The 24628-nt window shown below is 40.1% G+C and overlaps 1 protein-coding gene across 2 annotated transcripts in view; it reads right to left on the minus strand.

The window, feature by feature from the left end:
- ACAP2 (ArfGAP with coiled-coil, ankyrin repeat and PH domains 2) overlaps window positions 1-24504 on the minus strand; it is a 63898-nt gene extending 39394 nt beyond the window's left edge. Inside the window, exons 1-6 of one of the 2 annotated variants that reach the window (XM_083868301.1) lie at window positions 24270-24504; window positions 7261-7318; window positions 4765-4884; window positions 4060-4113; window positions 740-798; window positions 73-256 (exon numbers count right to left, since the gene is read on the minus strand). In XM_083868301.1, the coding sequence (XP_083724427.1) occupies window positions 73-256; window positions 740-798; window positions 4060-4113; window positions 4765-4884; window positions 7261-7318; window positions 24270-24322 (528 nt within the window). In that variant the 5' untranslated portion in view covers window positions 24323-24504. Of the gene's footprint in view, window positions 1-72; window positions 257-739; window positions 799-4059; window positions 4114-4764; window positions 4885-7260; window positions 7319-11705; window positions 11805-24269 lie in introns of those variants that run through there. The other variant, XM_083868302.1, reaches the window with a different exon arrangement.
- Between the last annotated feature and the right edge of the window lie 124 nt (window positions 24505-24628).

Below are 24628 nucleotides of genomic sequence, written 5' to 3' on the forward strand. Positions count from 1 at the left end.
ACATTGCAAAGGACAAGCTCTAACCATCTATAACAAATGGTTTTGAAAAGTACCTTCTATTGCTGTCCTTACCTGAAGAACATAATCCAGAGCTATGTGTCGAAAACACTTCCGTGTTGCAGTCAAAATATTTGTTGCTTCCTCTACCTCGTGTTGCTTATTTCTTTGAACTTGGGCATTTTTCACCAGAGCATTCTCCTTCTCTTCACTCACTTTTTCAAACTGTTTCTTTGCATCTTTAAATTTCCTAATATCTCTATGGAAAAAGGAAATATGGATAACAAATTAATTCCAAAGCATGAAAAAGAGTTTAAAGCTACACCAGACAGACCAAGCTTGTGACTGCTATAACTGGTGTCTTTTTCAAAATTTATATCCTTCAATACATGGATCAAATGGAAATCCACAAATTATGACAGAAGCTTCTTGCCTTTCTTGTCCAAGGAAAGGAAAAAATTGATATGTAACTGAACACATCTAAGCCTACTGGGGAAAAGCTTTGTTCTCCAGGCTGAGACAATTATAATATGTAATTAGATCAGTAACTGATCCTATTGCAACATTTCTGCAGCTGGACCTAAAGCCTCAGTGATTTGGGGTGACTTTTCACAAAGCCTTAATACACATTTCTCAATTTATGGGTGGCTATTTACAGGAGGGATGTTTCACCCATTCAAATCAGATATTTAAAATTCCATTTTATGTATAATTTTCCCATTACAAGTGCAAATTAACTTACTCTTTAACGAAGGTCTGAAGCTGTGTTTTAATTGATCTTTGGATTTGGTCAAACAGAATCTGAAAGAAAGCATTATTATGTAGGTCAGTAATTTAGAGGTACTCATACCTTCTGATTTCAGAAATGCATATGGCAATTATGCAGAATTAGATGAGAATTATTATGAAACTACTATATATCTAATATCAAAATATAAATCCCTTCACAGTAGTTTTGAAATAAATAAAAGGAAGAAAATAAGGAAAACAGCACAAACCAAACATCTTTTGCTGCTCTTTTCTAAAGACTGTGATTATCAGGAGAGATAAGAGCTCCCAGCATCTTATTCTCTCATCCTGACAATATGAGACATGCCTAGTTTCATAAAAGAAGCTTATTTATGTTTAACTAATTTATGTTTTAATTATGTTTACAGTAATATTCTTGAAGAAACAACTTTGAATGTTAAGGAACAATTTTTTTGGTTCTTATACTTTCACAATTTATCAACAATTAAAATGCAAATGAGACCATAGAAAGAACATGCTCTTAATTTCTGGCAAAAACCCCAAAATCATGGATTGAAATTAATGCTGAAAATGTAACATACATGAGTATTTAGTACCATCTCCTTTACATTAAATGTTTGAAGAAACACACCTACTGTTGGACTACTAAAAGGAATGACTGATTCTTTTTAAGAGTAAGTGATTAAAGCAATGCTTCCAAAATTTCTTATGATTTGGGAAGGCTGAGGTCTGGTGGGCAAAATATAATCAACTAATTCAAATTGTCAAGTCTAAGATATTTGTTAATTTTTTTAAGGCCAAAGCACACCTGAATGTGAGACAATTAGTATGTTCTCTTATGACCCCAAAAATTCTAACTGGAAAAATAAAACACATTCCTTCAGCTTCACATCTACCCTCTGTGAGTTTTAGGATGGAATGGAACATGTCAATGGCTACTAGACAAATCCTTTTGTTGCTTCTTATTGTGCAGACAAGAAATGTTGCTTCAGTTTCCAGCCCCTCTACACCTCCTGTTCTGATAACAGAAATACACAAGGCAGCATCACAAAAATTAAGTTGGCCTAGTTAAACAGAATCTCTCATAAAAGGTAAAGATCTTGAAATACTAAATAATTTCCCTGAAAAAGCAAGTCAAACCCTCAAAGTTTAAGGTCAAAAAATGTTTTCTTTAAATGTTCTCAGTCTTAGATTCTTTATTAAGATTTGGAAATGGGAAGCTATGTAATGCCAAGTACTGACAGCAAAACCTTTACTAGCTCATATCTCTTTTCTAGAAAGCCTGAAGGGAAATAGGACTGAGTTAAAGCCACTCATTAGCAGTGGTACTGTTGCATCCAGTCTCCATGTTTGGAGGTTTTCAAGACCAAATCAACCTGCTCCAACCTCATATCTGACCCTGATTTAGGCAGGCAGTCAAACCATCCACACCTCATGAGGCCCCTTCCAACCAGAATTGTATCTACCAGTAACACATGGAAGAATCTGTTTGTATTTCCACTTTGGGAAACCAGAAAAGCAGACAACTAGAATAAAGAACTTCTTGACAAACTAGAAGTCACGCTGGGACTACTCCCACTGCTGACATTTAAGCTTGCCAGTGCCTGAGGAGTGCACCAATCAAGATCAATACCAAAACATAAAACCAGATGGGAAGTCAAATGATTAGAAGACTTCCAGAAATATGAGCCTTGCATTCTGCTTACAGTAATGAAGAGAAAAAAATGTGCTGGGCAGAAAAATACATAGGTATCATTTCCCCTAAAAGAACAGAAAGAAGTGCCCAGATCACGATCTGATTAGATTTACAGCCTTGTCAACATAGTACCTTTCATGCACTCCAAGCCTAAGAAAGCTGCTATTTGCCATAAGCTGTCACAGCTACTCCCCCACTGCTGAATCAGTGAAGATGCTGCATTAGTCTGGTCCCTGGCCTTATATGTAGCAAAGCCTCACATGAAAAAACTGACAGTCATCCAGAACTCAGTGGGAGCATCTTCTACCCCTTCCATCCTTTCTTTCCTCTTTCTTCCTCATGCTTCTCCCTCCTGATGTCTCTGTCACCTTAGCCAGCAACAGACCTGTCACTCTGAGCCAGGAAGCATTGTTGAACTAAGCAGATTCAGAAAAAGCAATGCAGGACCACAACGTGTCTGGCAAAGCAATTGTGCCTCACTCCTCTTGTTTGTGCCTTTGGTAAAAGCCACTTTGTTCTCACTATGCCTGAGCACAGAAAGGGCATGGAGGGGGGAAAAAAAGCAGGACAGAACTCAGATTGGTCCTAATTAGAGCGGTAAAAAAATCTTCTTTAACGTGGTTTGTTCTTTGCTTTCTGCCTTCAAACTGCCCAAATGGGAGAGCTGTGCTATGCCAAATTTTACCAAAGCAGTGCAAGCCACGATCATGAAAAATATCAGCAGCAATAATACAGAACCTATGTCAGAGGTGTCCAAAAGAGCAAACCATAGATAAAAGACATGGTTAAGAGGGTAACCAGCAGTAAGATGTGTGATGAAGAGGGACAGCCTGGGTTCATCTGCTCCATCTAATCTGCAGAAATCGTTGACATGAAAGTAATACTTGCTCCAGTACTGCTGCTTTGAACCTTTGCACTCCCCTCTCTCTACAACCCAAGAACCACTGTTCACTTACTCCCTTCTTTACAGTTTTCATTAGATCTGGTGCAGATATATAAACTTTGTATAATGGAAAAAAACAAAACAAACACAATGTTATTAACCTGTTTTGCTTTGCTTCCCCTTCCATTCTAAAAACATGCATTAAAAAACACAAAAACCTAATCAGACACTTTTAGAAAGCCAAGTTAATGCTAACAAACTTCCATTGCATTCTCTCTGTCTTGTCAATTTTTAAACTCCCAGTGGTATGAAAACCTCACATTTTAAGTGTCCTGCATATTTTCAGCACTTTGGAGATACTTCAGTTTATTTCCAGCAATTTGCTGGGAAATCAACAAAGAGCAGTTGGGCCAATGAAAGAGAAGGAAAACAGAAGAACAGACACATCCTCTTGGCTTTCAGAACACAAGACCAAACTCTTCAGAGGAGAAAACAACAAATTAGTTTTCAACCCAGAGAAAAATGAAGTTTCTGATTAACTCTGACATGCTAAAAATTACAATTAGTCTTAAATTCTATCATTTTTTCCTTTCTCCACACTTGTCTAAATTTGCTATCCATTTAAACCATTACTTTACAAACAGTATCAACAAGAAAGGTTTTACCATTAATCTATTATCAAATATAACTGGAGATGAGCTACCAGTGCCACGTTGCAGCTAGAAATACTCACATTATGATAATTGATCATTTCCTGTAAGGTGTCTGAGAACTTTGTCAAACTGGCCTGCAAACAGAAAATAAAAGTGGTTTAAGTTAAGCCCTACTAAACACACAGCACAAAAGCAACAGCTCACAGGCTTACAGCTTTTCAGTAAAGAACCTGGAAATTCATTTTCCTTATAGCATGATTATGAGACTAAAACCATTAGGCTAGAAGGACAAGGCTGTAATATCAGATAAATCTATTAAGAATACAAGCAAGAAAAAAGTTACTTCTACCTACCTGTATATAAAGTACCAAACTGAAGAAAAGCAGGAAAAATTCAAATTGACTAAAGATATGGAAAGCTCACAAAATCTAAAACATTAATTTACAGTATTTAATATTACATTTTAAATAAATATGTAATTAATATTTTTCATTATTAATGCTCTTATTCAGAAAAACTGATTAACATGTTGCAATCACCAGTGCACACACTAACCTAACACATTTTCTGAAATCTGGCAAACCTGTGCCACTACTGAAACTAAACAGCACAGACACCTGCAGTGCACCACAGCCAGAAAAATTCACTCTAAAAGAGATATCAAAGAAAAAAGAGCAAAAAGGCAAATACTACTATAAGCTTCAACTACTTCTCCTGCTAACTGTTATGTTGTACCTTTTTAAAGTTATGTTTCTCTCCCTCGACTTTCACCTCAAAGAACTTACCTCAACCAGGTTATCTTTACAGGAATATTGTGCAAGGTCTCGAATTCCATTCATGAACTGCTTGTTGGCTGTACAAAACGCTTTCCCAGTATCAATCATTGCAATACAAAGCTTCACCAGCTAAAATGGGTATAAAAAGAGAGATAAAGCAGAAGGCTTATTTTTGTTTGCTACACCATCATATAAACATGAACACACTGACCTCAGTTAAGTCTACAAAATAAAAAATTCAAAAGTTAAATTCTCACCCTCAGATTCTAAGAAAAGCTTTCTACTGTATAGTGACAGCTATAAAATACTACTCTAGGTCAACACATATGCTATTGGGAAAGTTACCACTCTATATAATTTTTTTTTAACTTGATTTATTGTTAACTGACATGTTGCACATATTTCAAGAGAAAATTTTACAGAGGCAAAAAGTACAGCAACTAAAACATAAGTGGTTAGAACCCAAGCAAATGATGATGTTACTGTGGTTTCTGAGAAAAACACCACAAAACAAACAAAAATGAAACCCACACTGGTTGTTTTATCCTGAGACACTCAGAATACAGGCACAGGAAAGCAAAAGGCTCTGTGCACAGCTGAAGAGCCAGGGTTACATCTCAGGAGGTGAAATCAATCATGTTTTCACTCACAAACAAACTAATCTCTGATAGCCTTCCATCCCTACCACACACTGCTTCAGTCACCACCTCAGCCCTCATGGCCCTGCAGTCTGACAGGAAGGTCCTCAGCATCTTGTGAGGGATGTTTTCCCAATTCTTGAACCATTTATGCACTGGGCCATTAATTTAAGAAAGAGTGGTTACTGCAATTGCCAAGATGCTCTCTTGAGAAGGGGCTCAATTATGATTGAGATCCCCCAATCCCAAGCCAAGCTGAGAATAAAACCAGAAGACTGAATCCTCATCTCTGAAATATTTTTCAAGGATGGTAAAAATTTTCATAAAAAGCAACACAGAAGTACTTGATCCTCTTCTGGGGCAAAGAAACCATCCAAGCATCCCTCCTGCCTTCGTTACCCAGTAATTTTTATGTTGACTCAAATCCTTAGGAAAAATGGAAAGCTGACTGTGATCTTCCACATTCTGATGAATGTCCAAGTTACTTGAATAATGGACAGGAAAAAAAATCACTATCAACATTAACCTTTTTCCTTCACCTTTGCTTATAGTTCACAAGCCTGAACCTTGCTTTCTTTTGTACAGAGAGGACAAAACTGCAGACAATGTAGCCCAAAGTCAAAACTGTGAGACAATAAAACCAAGTTTAGTATGAACAACTGAGCAGAAGAAGTTACCAACCAAGCCTAGACAAATTATTACCCTCAGGCAATAGTTGCCTCAGCTCACCCAAGAAGCTTGGCTTTCAACTTTAGTATTGTATTACAAGGCCCTGAATAATGTCATTTAAGGAATATGAGAAATCTTTTCCCCAAAAACAATCCTTTCAGACTGGTGGAAAAGCCAAACTTCCAAGATTGATTTTACAGATCCTTTAAATACTTACACTGTTTGATCTATCAAAACAGATTAAACACCCCTACAGTAAAAATGTGTGTTATACTCATCAAGACTCACACCAAATCAAAATTAAGGATCTTGAATTTATTTTGCAAGAGCAAATTGCTAGATTATTAACTACAAAAAAAAAAAAAGAAATATTATTACAAGTAGTAAAGACTAAGTCTTCAGGCTTGACACCATCTTTGTTTCCAGCTCTCCACAGCCAACTCACAGCTGCAGGAAAAAAAAGCTGAATTCAAAAAGCAGTTAAGGAGGTAAACAAATCACATCTGCCTGCCATGTGAAAACATAGACAAAAATAATTTAAAACGTGTAGACTTTATACAGATGAAAACCAAAAATAAGCTACTCTCAAAATACTAGCAAAGAAATAACAAGTTTCTAAAGGTGAGGAAACCAATAGATAGTAAGGAGCTGAAAAGATGCTACATATAATTTTTATATACATGCACAAAGCATGACAAAACACAGGATGAAGTTTACAGTAGTCAAGTCCTCCACACAACAGGATATTTGTGGCTGCTTGTGTCTCAGCATACCAACGACAAACAGCAAGGATTTTAACCCCCTAAAACAAAGGGTAGGCAGATGTCCCACAGCATGTTGGTGCGGTAACACAGGCTCTCGGTGCAGCAGTGACCAAGGCCCGGCTTTATCTCCCGGGCAGGCTGAAGGAGTGAGCGGCGCTCCCCCGGGGCTGACTCACAGCGGTGCAGTGAGGTCCCGCTCAGGAGGGGATCACACCAGCCCCAGCAGGGGAAGGAGCGAGTTCAGGCTGCGAGTTCAGTCTCCTGCTGCTGCTGCTCTGCTCCACCGGCCCCGGGCCCAGCTGTGAGCCCGACCTGCATCCCCGTCCTCTGCAGGGCTTGGCCGGCCACTGACACTTCCCAGCTGGGAACTTTAAAACAAAACCGCAACACGCCTTTTGGTGTTTTTAAGAACAAGCGTTGAATTAAAATCTTACCTTGTCAAGTTTCAGTTCCAGCTCTGTCACATCTCCTTCTACCTCTTCTAAAGTTGCCCTGCGTGCATAAAAGAGGTTTGCCTTTAAAATTTTACACAAAAATAATCTGAGTCTGGGGAGAAGGGGCAGACACATTCATTTAACTCATGGACTGCCATCTTGGTTTTACTTAAATTTCAGCTATGAAACAGCATAGATTTTAAAGAACCAGAAGAACTGCAGGAAATTTCACAGTAAAAAGAAGAAAAACTACACCTCTGCTAAAACATGCTCTACTGATAAAGATTTGAGATCAAATTTTATCAATCCTAATATTCGTCACAGCAAAATAGGTTCCTTCTGTTCTTGTACAGACAATAATCTGTATGTTTGAAGCTAACAACAAAGGAAAGAAACTGAAAGTTCGAGGGAATTTCCTTAATTCTTCTGGTGACCTCCTGGCTCAAACCTTTAAATGATGCAGCTTTTTCATGAATAACCTTGCAATGAGATTGGGGAAAAAAAATCAGCACTTGCCATGTGCCAATTAACCTGCAAGGAGTTCGGATGGCACACTTGATTAGACCTCTAGTCTAGACTGGTCAAATCTTCCAGGCCAGTCGTCAAATTTAACTTGTCAGTAAAAGTTGCTTTAATGAAGCATTACTGAAGTACAGCTTTTTTTTTTTTTGGTGGGTGTTGTTTTTTTTTTTTTTTTTGTTTTGTTTTTTTTTTTTTTTTTTGTTTTTTTTTTTTTTTGGGGGGGGGGTTTTTTGGGTTTTTTTGCTTGAAAGCTCATGTTTCTTTGGACACCACCTTCCTTATTGCTACCTGAAAAAACAGAAGAGTGAGGATGGATGACACTTTGTTCAGAGCCCATGAACATTGTTGCTTCCTCAGGCTATTATTGCCTTGAGAGCTGAATGGACTCGTTTCTGGCACGGAGTGCCCTTGCTGCCATCACAGGGTGCCCATTCTTTCAGCCATTCCAGCACAGCTGCTCATGGAGCCACACTGTTTACCACTAGTAGCTCGCCTTGGGGGAAAAAAAAGTAATAGGAAGTTTTCTGTAATGCTTTTTGGAAAATTGGATCAGACATTTCATATTTCAGTCCTACAAAAAAAACCCAGCTCTTCTTGGAAAAAGTTATACAGGCAGGGAAGAATGATTTGGAGCAGGAATTTCTTAAGCCAGTTTATAACACTGAGGAGACTACACAAAACCACAGCTTTACTGTCTCTTGCTAATTCCATTCTAGTTCACATGAGTACAAGCCAAGAACACCAAAAAAAAAAAAAAAAAAAAAAAAAAAAAAAAAAAAAAAAAAGAGGAGAGAAGGAGAGAGAGGGAGAGAGAGAGAGAGAAGGACTGGATCAGGCCCCAAGTTCAGGAAAAGCAGTTTTCTTAAAGAACAGTTCTAAAAAATGCTGCCAATTGCTTGCAGATCTCAAACACTGAGCATGACATTCCCAGCTTTTGCAGATTTCACTACACATAATTGCATTCCAGTTCTTGCACTTCAGTGCATTCCCACAGTTATGTCCTAGGTTTTATATCCAAGCAACTCCTGCAGCTACATTTTGGCTTTTCCCTCTTTGCTAGCTTCAGACCACGAACAACTTCAGGCAACATCAATTTCTCTTTTACTTTCTTTATTTTTTTCCATAACTGATTCATTTCCATTTAAGTCTCTAGTTAATCTTGTTTGGAAAGCATAAAAGAGAATTAAAAAACCAAAACCCACAGGAAGGAAAAGCATCTCAATATTTAGACTGCAATTTTGTATTCGTTTGTTTATAATCACAGCGCAACAAATTTTTATTTGTTTCTTTGGCATTAACATAAAAGCACGATTAAGTAGCTTGTTTACAGAACTGCAGCAAGATCTGATAAGAGTATTATTTTTTTAGTGTCTTTAACTAGCAAAGAGTTCTGGCTCCACAGGACTTAATGAGCTAAAAGTCTAAGACTCAAAATGAACAGAGATGAAGGCAGTTAGAGGAGGCAGAATGAAGACAACACATCTGTTCAGTAATTAAACCTCTATTCCAAGAGGAAAATTTTAAGACAGAATAAGCTCAACTGGAAGAAGTAACAGCAGAACATCAAAAAAACTGAAACAAGGAAGGGTAGGTCAAGCAAAAAGAAGTATAAAGCAAAGGAGATAGAGGTATCATAGGAGAAAGGAGAGATACACCCCACCACCATCCAATTTATTGAAGATCATTGAAATGCCACAGGCCCCTGAGGCACCAGGCTGGTTCTCTGGGCTATTTCCCATCACTGCCATGTGATGCAGAGATGGCATATCTGGGCCCTATAGCTGATATCAATCAAACAGCTGTTGGGTTCCAGCCAAACCCCATTTTAATTCTATGTTTCTTTGCATAGAAATGACTACTTTCACTGTTTCCACCACATAAAAACTAACAGAAGTTATTATCATGTAAACATATTCACAGGTATTAGTCCAATACGGGATTACAAGCATGAAAACAATGGAGAGGATGCCCTCAGACTATCAGAATACAGATATATTCATCCAATTACGTACCACTTAGTCACAAAAATTGCCTTCATGTTTTCATCCTGGACTAGAAATACATGAAAAACAGCTGATCTGACTTGTGCTACGTTAATGCTACCCTTGTTTTTCTTAATGTAATACTTTTTGAAGAATACAAAGGCGCATTTTTTTCCTCTCTGAAACATCTGTGTCAGGAATAAAGTTCACAGAAAACTGTCATAATTCTGAGTAAATGTCATGTCCACAGCCAAGACCCACTGTCCAGCTATAAACACAGGAAGCAGTGGTGAAACAGCTGAGGACCAAGTGCCAGACCTGACATGTAACAAAACTGTTGCTCCTCCGTGAAGTGGGCGCTGGGAGCAAGGTTTGCGTCACAGAGATCTCAGCCAGAAGGCTCCAGCATGAGGAGTAAGGATCAGATCAGGTCCAGTGTATGAGTCAAACATCTGTGGCTTCCCAAGATGTTCAAATACTGCATGGCAATGCAGAAAACCAGAACAGCTGCTTAAGGGTGGAGGACAACTTTACAAATGAGCAGTCTCCCATACTCTTCATGCTCTGTAATGAGGACTCTCAGGAATGTGTTTCTTTCCTCTGCTGTGACTTCTCTTCTCCACTACTCCCCTAAAACACAGTTTAGTTTGCTGGATACAGCTTCCTGCACAGCTGCAGTGCAGAAAGAATACAAGAGATGATGGAAAAAAACCTCAAGACCTGATTTTGCAGCCTTTTAAAAAGAGAATAATGTCCCCAGTTACCCAGCCCAGCACACACGAAGGACAGCTGAACTCTGACATCCACCTCCACACTCCCTTTAAGTGACCAGTGAAAGACTTTCTTCCAGGTTAAGGTACTTGGAGAATCCCAGGAACCAAACAGAATGATGATGGATAAACTCTCCTCTAAAAGAAGAATGGGTCACTCAGGCCAGAAGCTGCAGACATGAGCTAAGGAAACAATTCATCCTGGAGTAATTCACTACACCTGCTGACCAGAACACCACACACACCACGGCCACAGACAGGGGCTGCAGGACCTGTTTGCTCCCACAGAAGAGTGGTGATCACCAGTGCTTTTAAAGTCAGCTCCTCTTCAAACAAAATCTAACTGCCATTGAAGCCACACCCTGCCTTTAGTCTTTTGCTTATTCATTCATCATATTCTAGTTTGCATTTTCAGATTGTGTTCCTGCAAATGAGGAGGCTGGAATCAGTAGTCACTCTAAATCAGATGCTGAAAAACAAACTGAAGACGTCAAAGGTGCTATGGGCAACTAACTAATAATTTTTAATTCTAGAAATAATACACCACTATAAAAAACATTCAGAATAATAAAAGCCCAATAATAAAGTATTTTCCAATAGTCTGTGCTTAATTTTTTTCTTTTGATTGAGAAAAGTTTTGATTCATTTCTTGAATATACTTTCAGAAGAACAGGAACAAGTCACAAAATCAATTGCTATTCATTCTGGGGCTTTTGAATACATTCGTATATTTGGACTCATGAAATGGAAATAGTGGATTTTTACCACTGCAGTTTCAACAGCATTACTGCTAAAGTCTTATCCTCAAATCTTAGAAAGACACAGCTCTCTTACTTGCACATATTCTACTGCAGAACAGCTTCTTAATGCACAACTTACACTTCACTAGAGATGACATCCTTTCAGCCAACATCCACTACACCTTAAAGACAGCTTGAAAAAAGAAGGTACTACTGAACGTGAAAACCTGGAAATGAGATACATAAGTGCAAGATAAGAATATGAACCTGATGATTTAAAGGAATGTCTCCTCCTCTGTGTCAGAGTCTACCAGGTGACATATAGCAAAAAGGACAGCAGACATTAATCAGAGGATAGACTATGACCTGTAGTGTGGGGCAGAGGCAAATTAAAATGCAGGTGTACCATGGAAGATATTACACTTGCTCACCTGTTTGGTCTGGTTTGTCTCTTGCTCTCCCTCCCTTTCCTCCCACAGCAGTTGCACCTTCTGATGCAAAGCAACTACTCACAGACGAGTTCAGAAACAGGCACAGACAGACTGCTGAGGGCAGCCCCAGGCCAGGGGAACTCACACCACTGTGACTAATGCCCCTGGACACTGCCACTGTTCACTGCTCACCAAGGGCCATTTGCTGGTCACCAGGTGCAAAGGTCCCTGTCCACCAGCACAGCTGCACAGTGTTGTTTTTCAGCGGAGTCTTCACATTTGTCTGGGTTAATCTTCAGGAGTTTTTTACCGCTGCTTTCCTCCACCTTTCTGAGGCCCTGCTGCATGGCAGACCTGCCCTCCAGTTTCTTAGAGGTCCCTCCAAACACTGTGTACTTCATTTCATTTCCCTCATGTGTAGTGAGATATACAAAGGTGTCCAGAGGCACATTAACCAGCATGCCAAGAAGGAATACAGCTGGTACATGTGTTATCGCATCAGATAACCAGAGACTAAAAAAGAAACATGACATATTGAGGGACAAAGAAGGCATACATGGAACAATAAGGCCTAATAACTTTGGATAACAGCATGGATAGATATAAGAAGAGTTTTACAACTTATGAGATGTGTCATAACTATTAATATGGTCTGAAGAAAGAACACTGTTGCAGCCTGTCATAGAGCCCATTGAAGTCCTGGTTTGGCACTGCAGAGTTTTTTCCCCACTGGCACAGAGCCCCTCCATACTGAGGAACAGATGATGAACTCTCCCTGACACACTAAGAAAAAATTCCTCATTCATGCTAGTACTCCTTACATTATTAATTCTTCAGTCATTGCCACATAACATTTTATCATTGACTTGGAACAACTTCTATGTATCCTACATGAACAGTAGGGCTTTTAATCAGAAAGTTGAACCCCCACCCTGAAATCCTAGGAATTTTCTATGAGCTTGGGGGAATGAAATATGGATATACATTTCCTGAACAGAAGATTATGATGTTGATGAATAAGCCAAGTTTTCAGGTACACAGCAAGCACTATCTGCATTTCAAATTTCCCTGGAGAAACAGGAATCAAGCCCTCAATATTATAAGGACCATTCCTCCACTCCTCTCAAGTCAGAATTCTCTTAGAAAATAATCTAATGAAATAAAGCAAGGGTTTTTACTGAATTCATATAATTATTAAAGCAAAAGTCTGCTTGTAGGTATCACTTTTTAAGGTTATCTGCACCTACAAGGTTTAGGTTCCTCAATAAGTCATATGGTCTGATATAACAAGTAGGACAAACACTTAAGATGTACACTTCACTTCATTTGTTTTTTACTACTAGACTACACAGAGCTCAAAGATAATGAACATTATAAACAAATCAGTTTCAAAAGGAACAAGTTCCATTGCCCTTAACATACATGTCTGGAAGCCAAAGTCATTACCAGTAGCATTTAACAGTCTATATCACCCAGTCTATCACACACAGACTATAAGGACTTCTGTACTACCTGCTGGACATAAATTTTTAGAGCTTTTCTCTCACTCCTCTTTTGCAGTAAATTGCAAGAAATGCCTAACAGTGCTATTTTCCCAATGGTTTTTGCCTAATATTTTTCTCCTAAGCTTACTGTCAGAAGAGCCTGACAGTAAGCCTAAGCAGGAAATCAGCAACCTGTTTCCTCCACAAGGAGTCTGAGAAGCAGGATTTTCTTCATCTTTCAACTTCAGTGCTTTGTTCATCAGAAGACAGCTGTTAACGAGATGGGGACACAATGGTGACCATGAAAGCCTCAAGGAAAAGAAGTTGATTACACTGCAAGTTGATAAGAATGTAACACATCACAATACAGGTCCTGCACAACTCTTGATTAGTGATTCCAACATTGGAGATTGGATCAAAAGCTCTTTAGGTGAACTTACTATCAGATAAGGAAGTAGGACTACACTATCAGGATCTTACAACCAATAAAAAGGGCAGCAGAAAGGAGCTCAAGGAACTGATGGTGTTGTACAGAAGCTTGCTGCTGAAAATTTGCCAACATCACAGAGCTGCTTTAATCTTTTAAATCTCAGCAACTCCCCAGGATCTTGAACACAGAAGCAGCAGATGGAATGAAGGATTTCAACATTTGAAAACCCAAGTATGTAGTAAGGTCAGGAAGTGGAAGCATAAATATAACCATCAAGCGACCAACGGCAGAAGATACAAGATAGGAGATCTAACGAATACACCCTGTCAGCCTCAAGATCTGGAGTCACCAGTCAGATGATAAAGAGTCCTGTCAACTTTGCTCATAAAAGCTGTAAGTAATAACAGTCTGAAGAACAGTGAAGATACTAATCCCTGATTTGGAAAGATACCCCTTATGTAGCTCACCTGCAGCCAGTGCAGGAAGAGTAAATATCACTATACACGCCCAGCAGGGCATTCTCAGATCAATATGCTCAGAACTGATACAGCAGCACTTAACCACCAACACAGGAAACCTCGTATAAAGCAGAGGCAACTAAAGGTCTGAGTACTGCGTAATTAAACAAAAAGATACCATGTAATCTTAATGTGAATCTTGTGTTTGCTTCGATTTCAGAAAAATTCGGTAGTATCTGTGCCTTTCTTTTTGTAACTCCCTTAGCTGCTAATTTAAACCTTATACCACAGTTAGAGGAGCACGGCTGTGTACAAACCAGGATTAGCTGGCAGAGCCTTTGTAATCAGACCTCACCACATTTCACAAGAGCTCAGGACCATTAGCTGTCTACAATTCCAGTTTTATCAGGTGGATCTTCTTTACTGAAACCTGAGGGAAGTTGCAGATTTGCTAAGAAGACTGAGCCCTCAGCAAGTATTTACTCTTTTTATCCATTTCAGAAGTTGAATATTTCAGTAATACACTTTCACAAAACCAGAATGCTCTATTTGACATGCACAAAGAAGGCTGCAGCTTTGTTATAACACACAAATTCTGAACCAGAATTTTTTAAATATATGGATCTCACACTCAGTAACCTGAAGTGCATTTTACATGTAAATTAAGAGTTTTATGGTGCAGTTTTATTGTTCCTGAATACCGTAAAAGGCAGTTTCTTTGCCCTTTATGTCTTTGCACTGAAGAAGCCAAATGAATCCAATCTCAAACCAAAAGAGTGTATAAGCATTAGAGCAGGACAATAGAGAAATATAGTGTATTCATGTTTTCCTCAAATTTACTGTTTTCAAATTTGGAAAGACCAGTTCCCTTTCCTCCTCATCCCTTTCAGATTATAATGATAAACTACCGAAAAAAAAACAAAAAACAAAAAAAAAAAAAAACCCACCAACACCAAAACAAAAAAGGCATTTGGAATTTTATAACATAAAAACTACAAAATGCATGTGGTACACCCACAGCCCTGGAACTACTTTGGGTACATTTAGTATCTTTTCTCCCACAACTTTTAGTCATCAAGAGATTTAAAAGACCCTGGGATTTCATTCACCTATCAAAGCTAACTGCAGGTAAGCTGTTTTTCAACCAAACAGAAGCTTACATATCCTTTAATTATTATTACATGTTAAAGGCTTTTCATCTCAAATCAACTGCAAATATTTTCAAACAAAATCTTGCAAGATTGATATTTACAATCCAGCAGATATCTTGTAATAGCAGGCACATTCAGTGCTTCCCCTTGCCATTTTTCATCATTCTTTTCAGGATAAATCAAGTAGGATAGAATAAATAGACAGCTACATTCTTCAAAGTCAGGCATTTGACAAAAGAAATGAAGTTAAATGAATACTTTTAAAAATCATTCTTCACAAACTGGAGATTCTTCTGAAGAATAATCCTGTAGATTCTTTTGAGGAATAATCCCAGAGAGAAGGTGTGTAAATGTGTGCAATCTCTTTAAACAGAGTCCAATTTAACAGCACACAAATTCAGCCAGAAGCTGCATCCTCAATGAAGCATCAGATCTCAGTTGTCTTGAGCAGTTTTTATCCTAAAGAGCAATCCTGCCTGGCAAAGCCAATGCAATTGTTCTATTGTTGCAGTGTGCCTTATCTGATCAAACACTGGTATCTATGCACAGATACCCAAATTAGCAGCTAAAGCACCTTTGGAAATGATAGAGCAGGAACACGGGATTTCCAGGGTGCAGTTCACCTTATCCTGACACATATGGCTAAAACAAATCAAGAGCCACTTGGGATCAAATCTTAACGAAGATAAAGAGTTGTAAGGAGCCTAAGCCTAAAATCTGGCTTAAGAGGAGAGATGGTACACAGCAGATGAGATGCATTCTCCTTTTCCTGTTTAAGGAAGTTAAGAAAGAGGGGGCCTCGGTCATTATTTACTAAACACTTTCTATAGACAGGAACTTCAATGTACATGAATGGTACAAGTCTAGGAAAGACAAGATAAAAGCTACATTTCCAGCTGGCCCATGAGGCTTTGCAGTGCCTTTTGCTAGTGCCAGTTAAGATGACAAGGCCCAGCACTGCTGCACCTACATTATTTTTCTTCTTCACCAACTTAATTCTTATTTGGGTTGTCTTAAATCGAAAGTGCAATAACAGTATGTTATATAGAACCAATAGCATTGTTATAATATCACTGAAGTTCATCACAGGAATCCAGTCAAATGCTGAGTCTGATTACTTGCACAAAGCACACAAAACAAAACCCACCAAACCTCACACAAACTGCATCTTTTTATGCCAAAAATTACCAACATTCAGACACCATTGGTGCCCACTGGCCAGCAGCTTGAGCAGCAAGGGAGTCACTGGAGAGCTGGAATCCAGGAAGGCATCAGAGGGTGGGACAGGACTTCCAGCCCAGACTCACAGCAGCCACCACGTCTGTGCCAAGGGGAGAGGGATCCCTGCTCAGAGCACACCACAGGGGCAGGAGACGCTCAGCCCTCCCTGGGGAGAGTCCACAGAGCAGAAACCCAAACCCCACCTCCCAGGTCATATTCCACATCTCTTTTTTGACAGGCAAAAGGGATAACATTCATGGCCAGAACTCTGAACACAACACACTTTTCCTTTGTTCCAAAGGAAAAATTTGAATTTGAATTCAAATTCCCATCTACATCATGTCATTCTAAATATCAGTACTCTAAAATCTGTTATGTGATCTCCAGCATTACATAAGTTATACATATTTTTAACAATAACTACAAGATCACTAAAAATTGAAGACTAGAATATTTCAAATACACAAATGTGTGTTTGATATGCATGTTCCTACTTAAATTTACATCTGGTGCACAGAAAGACGGAAATCTGCAATTGTCTTGCATAGAATATGGTTCTTTAAATTTTAGCAGACGGAATACATTTCACTACATATGACTTCTCCAGTTCTTTTGTATTATATCCAACTTAGAAACTTCAAAATCACACCACGCAAATTCTCACTAGCTCTGCTTTATGTTTATCAAGAGAAAACTGTAAGCAGAGGTCTTCCTTTAACCACTGGCTGAAGGCAGATCACAAATTCATGAAAAATTAAAAGGTAGTTTGTGCATGTGCATCTACTGTCAGATTCTTATCCAAAACCACAATGCAACTATTTCAATGTCCATTAATATTGAAATGTGAACTACAAAAATTATTCAAGGGTATTGTGGCCAGATACCACAGAGTCTTAAAATATCAAATAGATAACTTAAAACATAAAAAGGACTCCTGATTCACTAGTATTCATGAAAAAGACTCATGCCACACTAGTAAGTTTATCAGCCATCCGACAGGCATGTTCTCTGTTCCAAATCTCATTTCATTCATAAAAGGACCTTGAAGGAACTATTTTGCAACAAATTATTTTCTTAGTCTATCATTGTGTCTAGTCAATTTGAAAATGTATACATGACGTCACTCCATAAATTAGATTTCTCCTCACACAGGCAGTGCACCACAACAACACAACTGACTTACTCTAGGTCTGAGGCCTGGCTACTTCTAATGTTCATAAAGTAAACATTAACCACAAAATCATTATGCTGCCACATACACAAGGAATCCTCTTCAAAAGATTGTTAGGAAGGCAAAACAATGTTTGAGTCTACTAGACTGCTTAAAATTGTCCAGTTTATGAACATAATGATAATATCTTCTATTTTTTCATGTTCATAATATAATCTTTTAGTCACGTGAAAGATCAACAACAAAACCAGGATTTACATTCCCTCACACAGAAGTATGGAAAACTCCTGCATGTATTACAATAACATCACAGTCCACACACTAATCTGCATGTCCTCCCCGTGGTCTTCCATTGCAAGTAGCAACTTTAGCAATTACTTTTGTTACAGATCTGCCACTAGCAAAAAGCAAAGCACCTAAATTAGTACCTAAACTCACAGGACTATCTAAATCTCAAAACAGCAGCATCTGCTCAGAGAGATCACAAATGCATTTACACAGTTTAAACTTTTACGCGTGTTCTTAAAATGAATTCTGTACAAAATTAAATGTACAAGTGAGAGGCAAAAAACCCCTAACTAAATTACTCAGAATTCATTTCTCTATTTCCTGCCTATGTAAACATGACACTTTTGTATTTGCATCACCTTGAGATACTAAACTGATTCAGGCAGCAAGGTCTGCATCAAGACTAAGGCAAAGGGTTCTTGTCTAGAAACAGTAATTTCTGTAGCCAATGGAAAACAGACATTTTCCTTTCTTTTTTTTCTCCTCAAACAAGTTATAAGAACCGAGTTTGCTTTGGGAAATTTTTAGAACTGTTTACTCTAGTAAAAGTTAGCAATAATTGAAGCCATATTGTTCACTGCATGAAGTAAGAACAGGAAAAATGCTGACTAAATGATGTGGTTCTGAATACAAGGTTGTCAAGAAGTTAAGCCTGAAAAAAGATCACAGAATGCTGCAAACATTGCTGAAATCAGCACATTTGCTATTCAGAGGCCAACAGTTTCACAGATATGTGAAAAAACAGAGCCACCAAAAAGTCCATCTAGCCCAAGACACAGGTTTCTATTTTACAGCTGCCACCTTCCCAATTTACATTCCATTTACTGACCCTGTTTTCCAGAGATTTTAACATTGTTATTCCTCCCCTCCCAAAAAATATAAAACCACCATCTCCATAACTTTAGTTCTTAATGTAATTACATGAGATGTGCTTAGCCAACATAAATGAGACACTCCAGGCTAAAGAACCAAACCTCTTCAAATCTATATTTAAAACCTGAAAGACTGTAAGGACTTAGATAATTACAGTTCCATTGCACACACACATAAATGAGCTGTCCTTCTAATTCTGCAAGTACTCATTAAAGATCAGTTGTACAGGCTTAATTAACATCAGTTCTTCAGCAACCCTCCTGCTGCTGTGCTACACCAATGCTATGATAACATGCAAATTTTGTCACTACTTCCACTATAAGCTCCCATTTCATTGTGGGGTTTTTTTAAACATTTACAGATAAAAAATGTAAAATGACCAAAACTGAGGAAGTTAAAATGTTAAGTTCCTAGCAATTTAAGATATAGCTAAGATTTTAAAGCTTGCTCTTGTTTGTTTAAATTATAATCAAACAATAAAGAAAAAGAATCACCATTAAAAACCCTATCCTTTGTTATTCATAACTGTGCCAGCCAACTTATTTTATTATTTTAAAATTTTAGGTGCACTAACCAAATGAAGACACCCTGATTTCAGGACATGCTTCTCTAATCTTCATTAGGAAGGACTGTTAACAATTTACTACTAAGTTGTGTCAGATTTAAAACATTTCAGTGTGAAAGATTTTTAGAGATGTATTTGAGAGTGATCTTCAACGAACCTTCTTTATTCTTGAATGATTTCCCTCGAAAAAAATGCCCTAACACTGCTCACTATGTTCAAACACATCCCCCTTTCTTCAGGTCAATCATTTTCTTAATGTACATTTGAAAGACATAGTTACAGATTTAAAAATAAACCAATCATTGACTACAGCCTGAGCAGAACAGGACAGTCACTGCAATCTCCCCAGAAGCGCAGAATTAGAAATTTAGAATTAGTTTAACTCAACCAGACTCCCAGCAGCGTTGACAGGGATGTTGTACACGTGTAACTTACCAACACCCCACCAAGACTGTCCTGCACGTCACTTCAGCCTCAAAAAGTGCACTTCTGGAGTCTCATACAGGAAATTATAAACGTTAACAACCACGTAAGTACGAAAAATGCTAAATGCAAACTCACAAACAAACGCTTGGCTGCTTTTTCTTTTGTATCTTTTGTATCTTTTTTCCTATTCTTCTGCAATACTTTCCATCCTCCCTTGCCAAGTATGTTACAAACTTGCTTTTCAGTCCCAAACACCAAGGGCAAAAAGCCCAGACCAAACATTTCTTTGGAAATTTGTTCTGAAACAGCTAGGTAAGTCTCAGCAAAAGAAACAGATTTTGTATGCAGAGTTTTTGGTCTCGTTCCTCTTCACACTTGAAATGTGGCTGAGTTCTCCCCCAGGAGCCTCAGTGCTTTCAGTGGAGCCACATCCACCCAGGTGGGCCGAGCTCGATCCCAGGCTGAACACGAGGGGTTTGTTGGCACTCACAGCACGTTGGGAGGCAGCTGCCCTCCAGCACCCTTCCCACCGGAACTGAGCACTGAAGGGACAACTCTTCTGATAGTCCTATTTCTACATTTTCTCCACGAGGTAATGAGCAGAACAAAGTATATTGGTTAGGCACTTTTGGTAATTTCTCTGACTACTGAACACAACATATTCTAAACAGGTTAAATAAGTCACTTTGTTATATTATTCATAGTTTAAGTGACAAAAATGTTTACTATTATTTGGGAAACAGATGCTTAGTGACAAACCTTTGGTTACACAGTGCAAAAGAAGAGAGAGAAAAAAAAAAAAACCCAACATCATAAGTCTAGAAAGCCAGGAAGTGGCACAAGTGACCTCTTCAACCCACATCCCCTGGATCAGCATGAGGTGCACCTCAGCTGGTCCCACAGAGAGAGCAGGGCCAAAGGCAGAAGAGGAGAAAGGCAGCACCTTGCAGGGAGCTCCAGGGACAGGGCAGCCCCACACCACAGACCTGCCCACCAGAGCAGGGCTTCAGCCCAGTAAAATGGAAGACTCTTCAGATGAGTCCCTCTGAAGGGAATACACTATAACCACACTTCTACCCAGAAAGTATCCATGAACACTTTTATTAAGAATGATAATTGACAAGAGTTTCATTTATATTTCGATCTACCTCATTCACCCATCATCTGTTCTGCAGCTGGAGTCTCAGGAAATGAATAGAAATTTGAATGCAAAAACATTTAAACTTAGGCAACAGTGACAGATAAGGACAAAGAAATTCTCTCAAAAACACAGAGCTTTTTATTAAAGCATTTTAAAAGACTGGATCAGCCTGAATGTTTTTGGAGAGAGTTCTAAAATTGCACAGATAACAAGCAATTGAATTTTGCTTTTCTATTATTTGTTGTTTATCAAAATTGTTAACTGCTACTTAGAGCAGCTGTATTTCCACGTCACTTAAAATTGCTTCTCCTTTATAGTAATTTAATTCCAGTGATTCATGCAGTTGCTACAGTGATACACCTCATTGAGAAAAAATAAAAATGAAACAGCAATGTAGAAATCTGTTCCATTAAACTCTGAAACTTAAACTCTCATTGTTTAAAGGAGAAAAAATTATTTCACAATGCTATTTGCATATCAAAAAACTACTGCAGGAATTCATGATTATAAACCCAGAACTTGCCTTGAACAGTTCTTACTGTTCAAAGACTGCTCCAAGGCCCCTCCTCAGCCAACTTCTTCATCTGATGGGAAGTCACTGACACATTGCAGAAGAACTGCAAACGCATTTCCTCGCTAGATCTTTGCTCTGTCCATGTTTTAGGAGAGAGGACCATGACAGAAAAGCATGTGACTTCAGTGAGATTATTTTCAAAGCAGGTTTAGAAAAAAAACCACGACTAAACATTTGCAAAAGTGTACCTGAACTCATAGCCTTTCCCACTGCCTTAAATATCAGCTTCTAAACATCAAGTCCCCAACTCCAAACTGATTTGGCATGTTGTAAGTTTACAAATCCAGTGATGCAATAAGCCATTATTGTTACAGCTTTTATAATTTAGAGATTTCTTTATCATCTACGGGAGGGAGAAAAAAAGCCCTATGCTTTGTTATGAAATAACTCATCATACTTCTGCTGTGAACTTTTACAGGTGTCATTATCTAACCACACATCAGCATCTCAACAGCTACAATCCATGGTCCCCTCAAAAGCACTTTTAGCAAGGAAACAGACCTTAGGTTCTGTGATTTGGGGGAAAATTAAATCTCAAAGCCAGGAAATATCAATCTGAACTTCATGAAAAATAGACAAGCAAGAAAGCCACGTGGCTGAAGCTGCCTGTAGTAGCATGTTTTGAAAGATTTAAATAGTTTCTCCAGAAAAACAGGGATTCAGTGACTCAGGAACTCTGATTCACCCATGTCCTCCCAGTTATCACCACGACCACAAGAAAGTAACCTGTGACATTTCTATTCACTACACACCTCCCAAGAGTTTTATTTAACAGCTCTGACAGGTATCCTGACAGGAAGGACAGAGGCTGCAGCCTCCTGCTCAGCAAGGTCAGGAGAAAGCTGCAGCTCAGCTTTGCTACAAGGAACACAGAGCAAGAAGCTGCTTTATGTCCACACTACCCCCTGCAAGAACATACGACTTTCTCATGACCTTGCTCTACATTAGTGTCTCTGTTATCCCTCAATAAACCACTGCAGTAACCTTCATTCAGATGGTTACGGCTGTTTGGGTTGGGTAATTCATACGAACACCAAGAATAACCAAAATTCTAATAGCAAATATTGATGACTAATAATGAAAGATGTGAACTTTTTCAGAAATATTACAGAAATTTTCTCTTGCAATTTTAGCCATTTCCTATCAGTTAAAGGTTGGAAGGATGATGTTTTGGTGGCATCAAATGATTACACCATAAGGTTTTCTGCAATTTCAGCATACTTCTGCTAACAAAGTTTAGTCACAACTTCTTGTTTTCTTGAATGTATTTAGTATTTCAGCAGGTATGAGTAATTAAAAAATGCAACTACTGGTATAGTTCTGTGGTTAAATTCTGCCAATCTACAACTGCATTGCCACCAAATGGGATGGACCAACACCAAATACAGTTGTCTCATTAGCAAGCATGTCCAGCTCAGGACAAAGTTTCATGAAACAGCTAAACCAATGTACAAGTTCCTTGCTGCCCTAAGGGAGGTCTCACTCTCCATTGCCTTCCTCTAGCCTTGCTTCTGGCAGTGAAGTTTCCTCTCTCTACTTCCCAAAAGCTTTAGTAGGTTTCACACCCACTGAGATGCTGACACAACTCACTAACCTGGCAGAGAACCACCCAGGCTCTTCTGCCAGGGCACTCAGCTCATTGAAGGATCCAACAACACACGTCACAGTCACCAAAAAACCCGTGGGAGAAGCAGCCAGTGACAAACTGGCAGCAGAGGCAGGAGCAAAGGAGGGAAGAACAGGAACTCCAACTTCTGCCAAGGGTAAGCCATTCACCCAACCTTCCTTCTCCAACTTCCTCTACATCCCAGAAACCACAGGATTGCTAAAGCTGATACAGAGAGGAGGCGTGAACATACAGCCAGAGAGCAGAGAAAGAGGAGTACTATTTGCCTCAACATCCAGAGCTCACCACAGAGCCACAGACACTTGAGATACGGGCTCGGCATGGGACAGGAGGGGCACGGCAGTGACTCATCACGGCACGGAGCTGTTTCTGTCTCCACCATCCAGCAGGGTAATACCAGGCACAGAAAGTGGGTGTGTGTAGGCACAGACCAACCACACATCCCACAGACAGGCACAATTATGTTGACTAGATACAACGGTGTAAAATATATTTATAGAATGGGTAAAAACATAAAGGAAAGACTGAGGGGAAAGTTGACATAGGCAGAAGTAACCCTACAGCAATGATAGACAACGGGTCCCCTCGACTGGGGAAAAACAAAGGAGTGCATGCCTTGCTCTGACAACAGGAAGTAAGACGATACGGAGCTTTTTTCTCCTGGCACTCCAACAGTGGCCACACCGAATATGGACCACGCAACAGACGCAGGCAGGAGACGCTGGGAAGTGAAGTGCGAGCACAACTCTGGAGAAGCGAAGATAGACCATCAAAGAGTTTACCTCCTGAGCCCCAGTCTCACTGGCACTGCTCCGGCTGACCAGCATTCCCTGCCCCGGCCGCCGCCACCATTCGCCCCCATCTCCCCAAAGGCGAGTGGAGTGACCCAGCAGGGCTCTCTGCCTCCGCACGACCCTAGACCCGCACCCTGCCCACCCGGCCCCGGTACCACACACGCTGCCCCTTCTCCGTGCATTTCCCACATCGCCCTTCCTCCTCAGAGCCCCACGCCACGGCAGGACCCACATCCCCCGCCTGCTGCCCACAGCTCGCCAGCACCTGTCACTGCCAGGGCCCCACGGCCCGGCCCGCACACACCGGGCCCCGCTTCCTGTCCCCCAGCACGACCCCGGCCCGGGCCCCTCCCGGCGGTACCTGAAGCGCGGCGAGTCCTTCAGGCACTCCTCGAAATCCACGGTCACCTTCATGGTGGCGGGGCGCGCCGCTGCCTCCGCTGCTGCGGCTGCTGGCGGTGGTGGCGCGGCGAGCCCGGGGCGAGGCGAGACCGGGCCAGGGCCGGCGGGCGGGGCGGGGCGGGCGAGGCGGGCGGGGCGGGGGCGGTGCTCGGGGCGGGGACCGGAGCGCCCTGTGCCCGCCCTGTGCCCGCCCCGCCCGGGCGCGACTGACGGCCCGGGCAGCCAGCAGCGACCGCCCGCGAGAGCGGGGCGCGCTCCGGCCAATCACAGCGCGAGAGCGGAGGGCCCAGTGGGCAGAGCGCCCAATGAGCGTGGCCG

Source organism: Zosterops lateralis (genome assembly GCF_965231275.1).
Source record: "Zosterops lateralis genome assembly, chromosome: 10".
In the NCBI taxonomy this organism is placed as follows: domain Eukaryota; kingdom Metazoa; phylum Chordata; class Aves; order Passeriformes; family Zosteropidae; genus Zosterops; species Zosterops lateralis.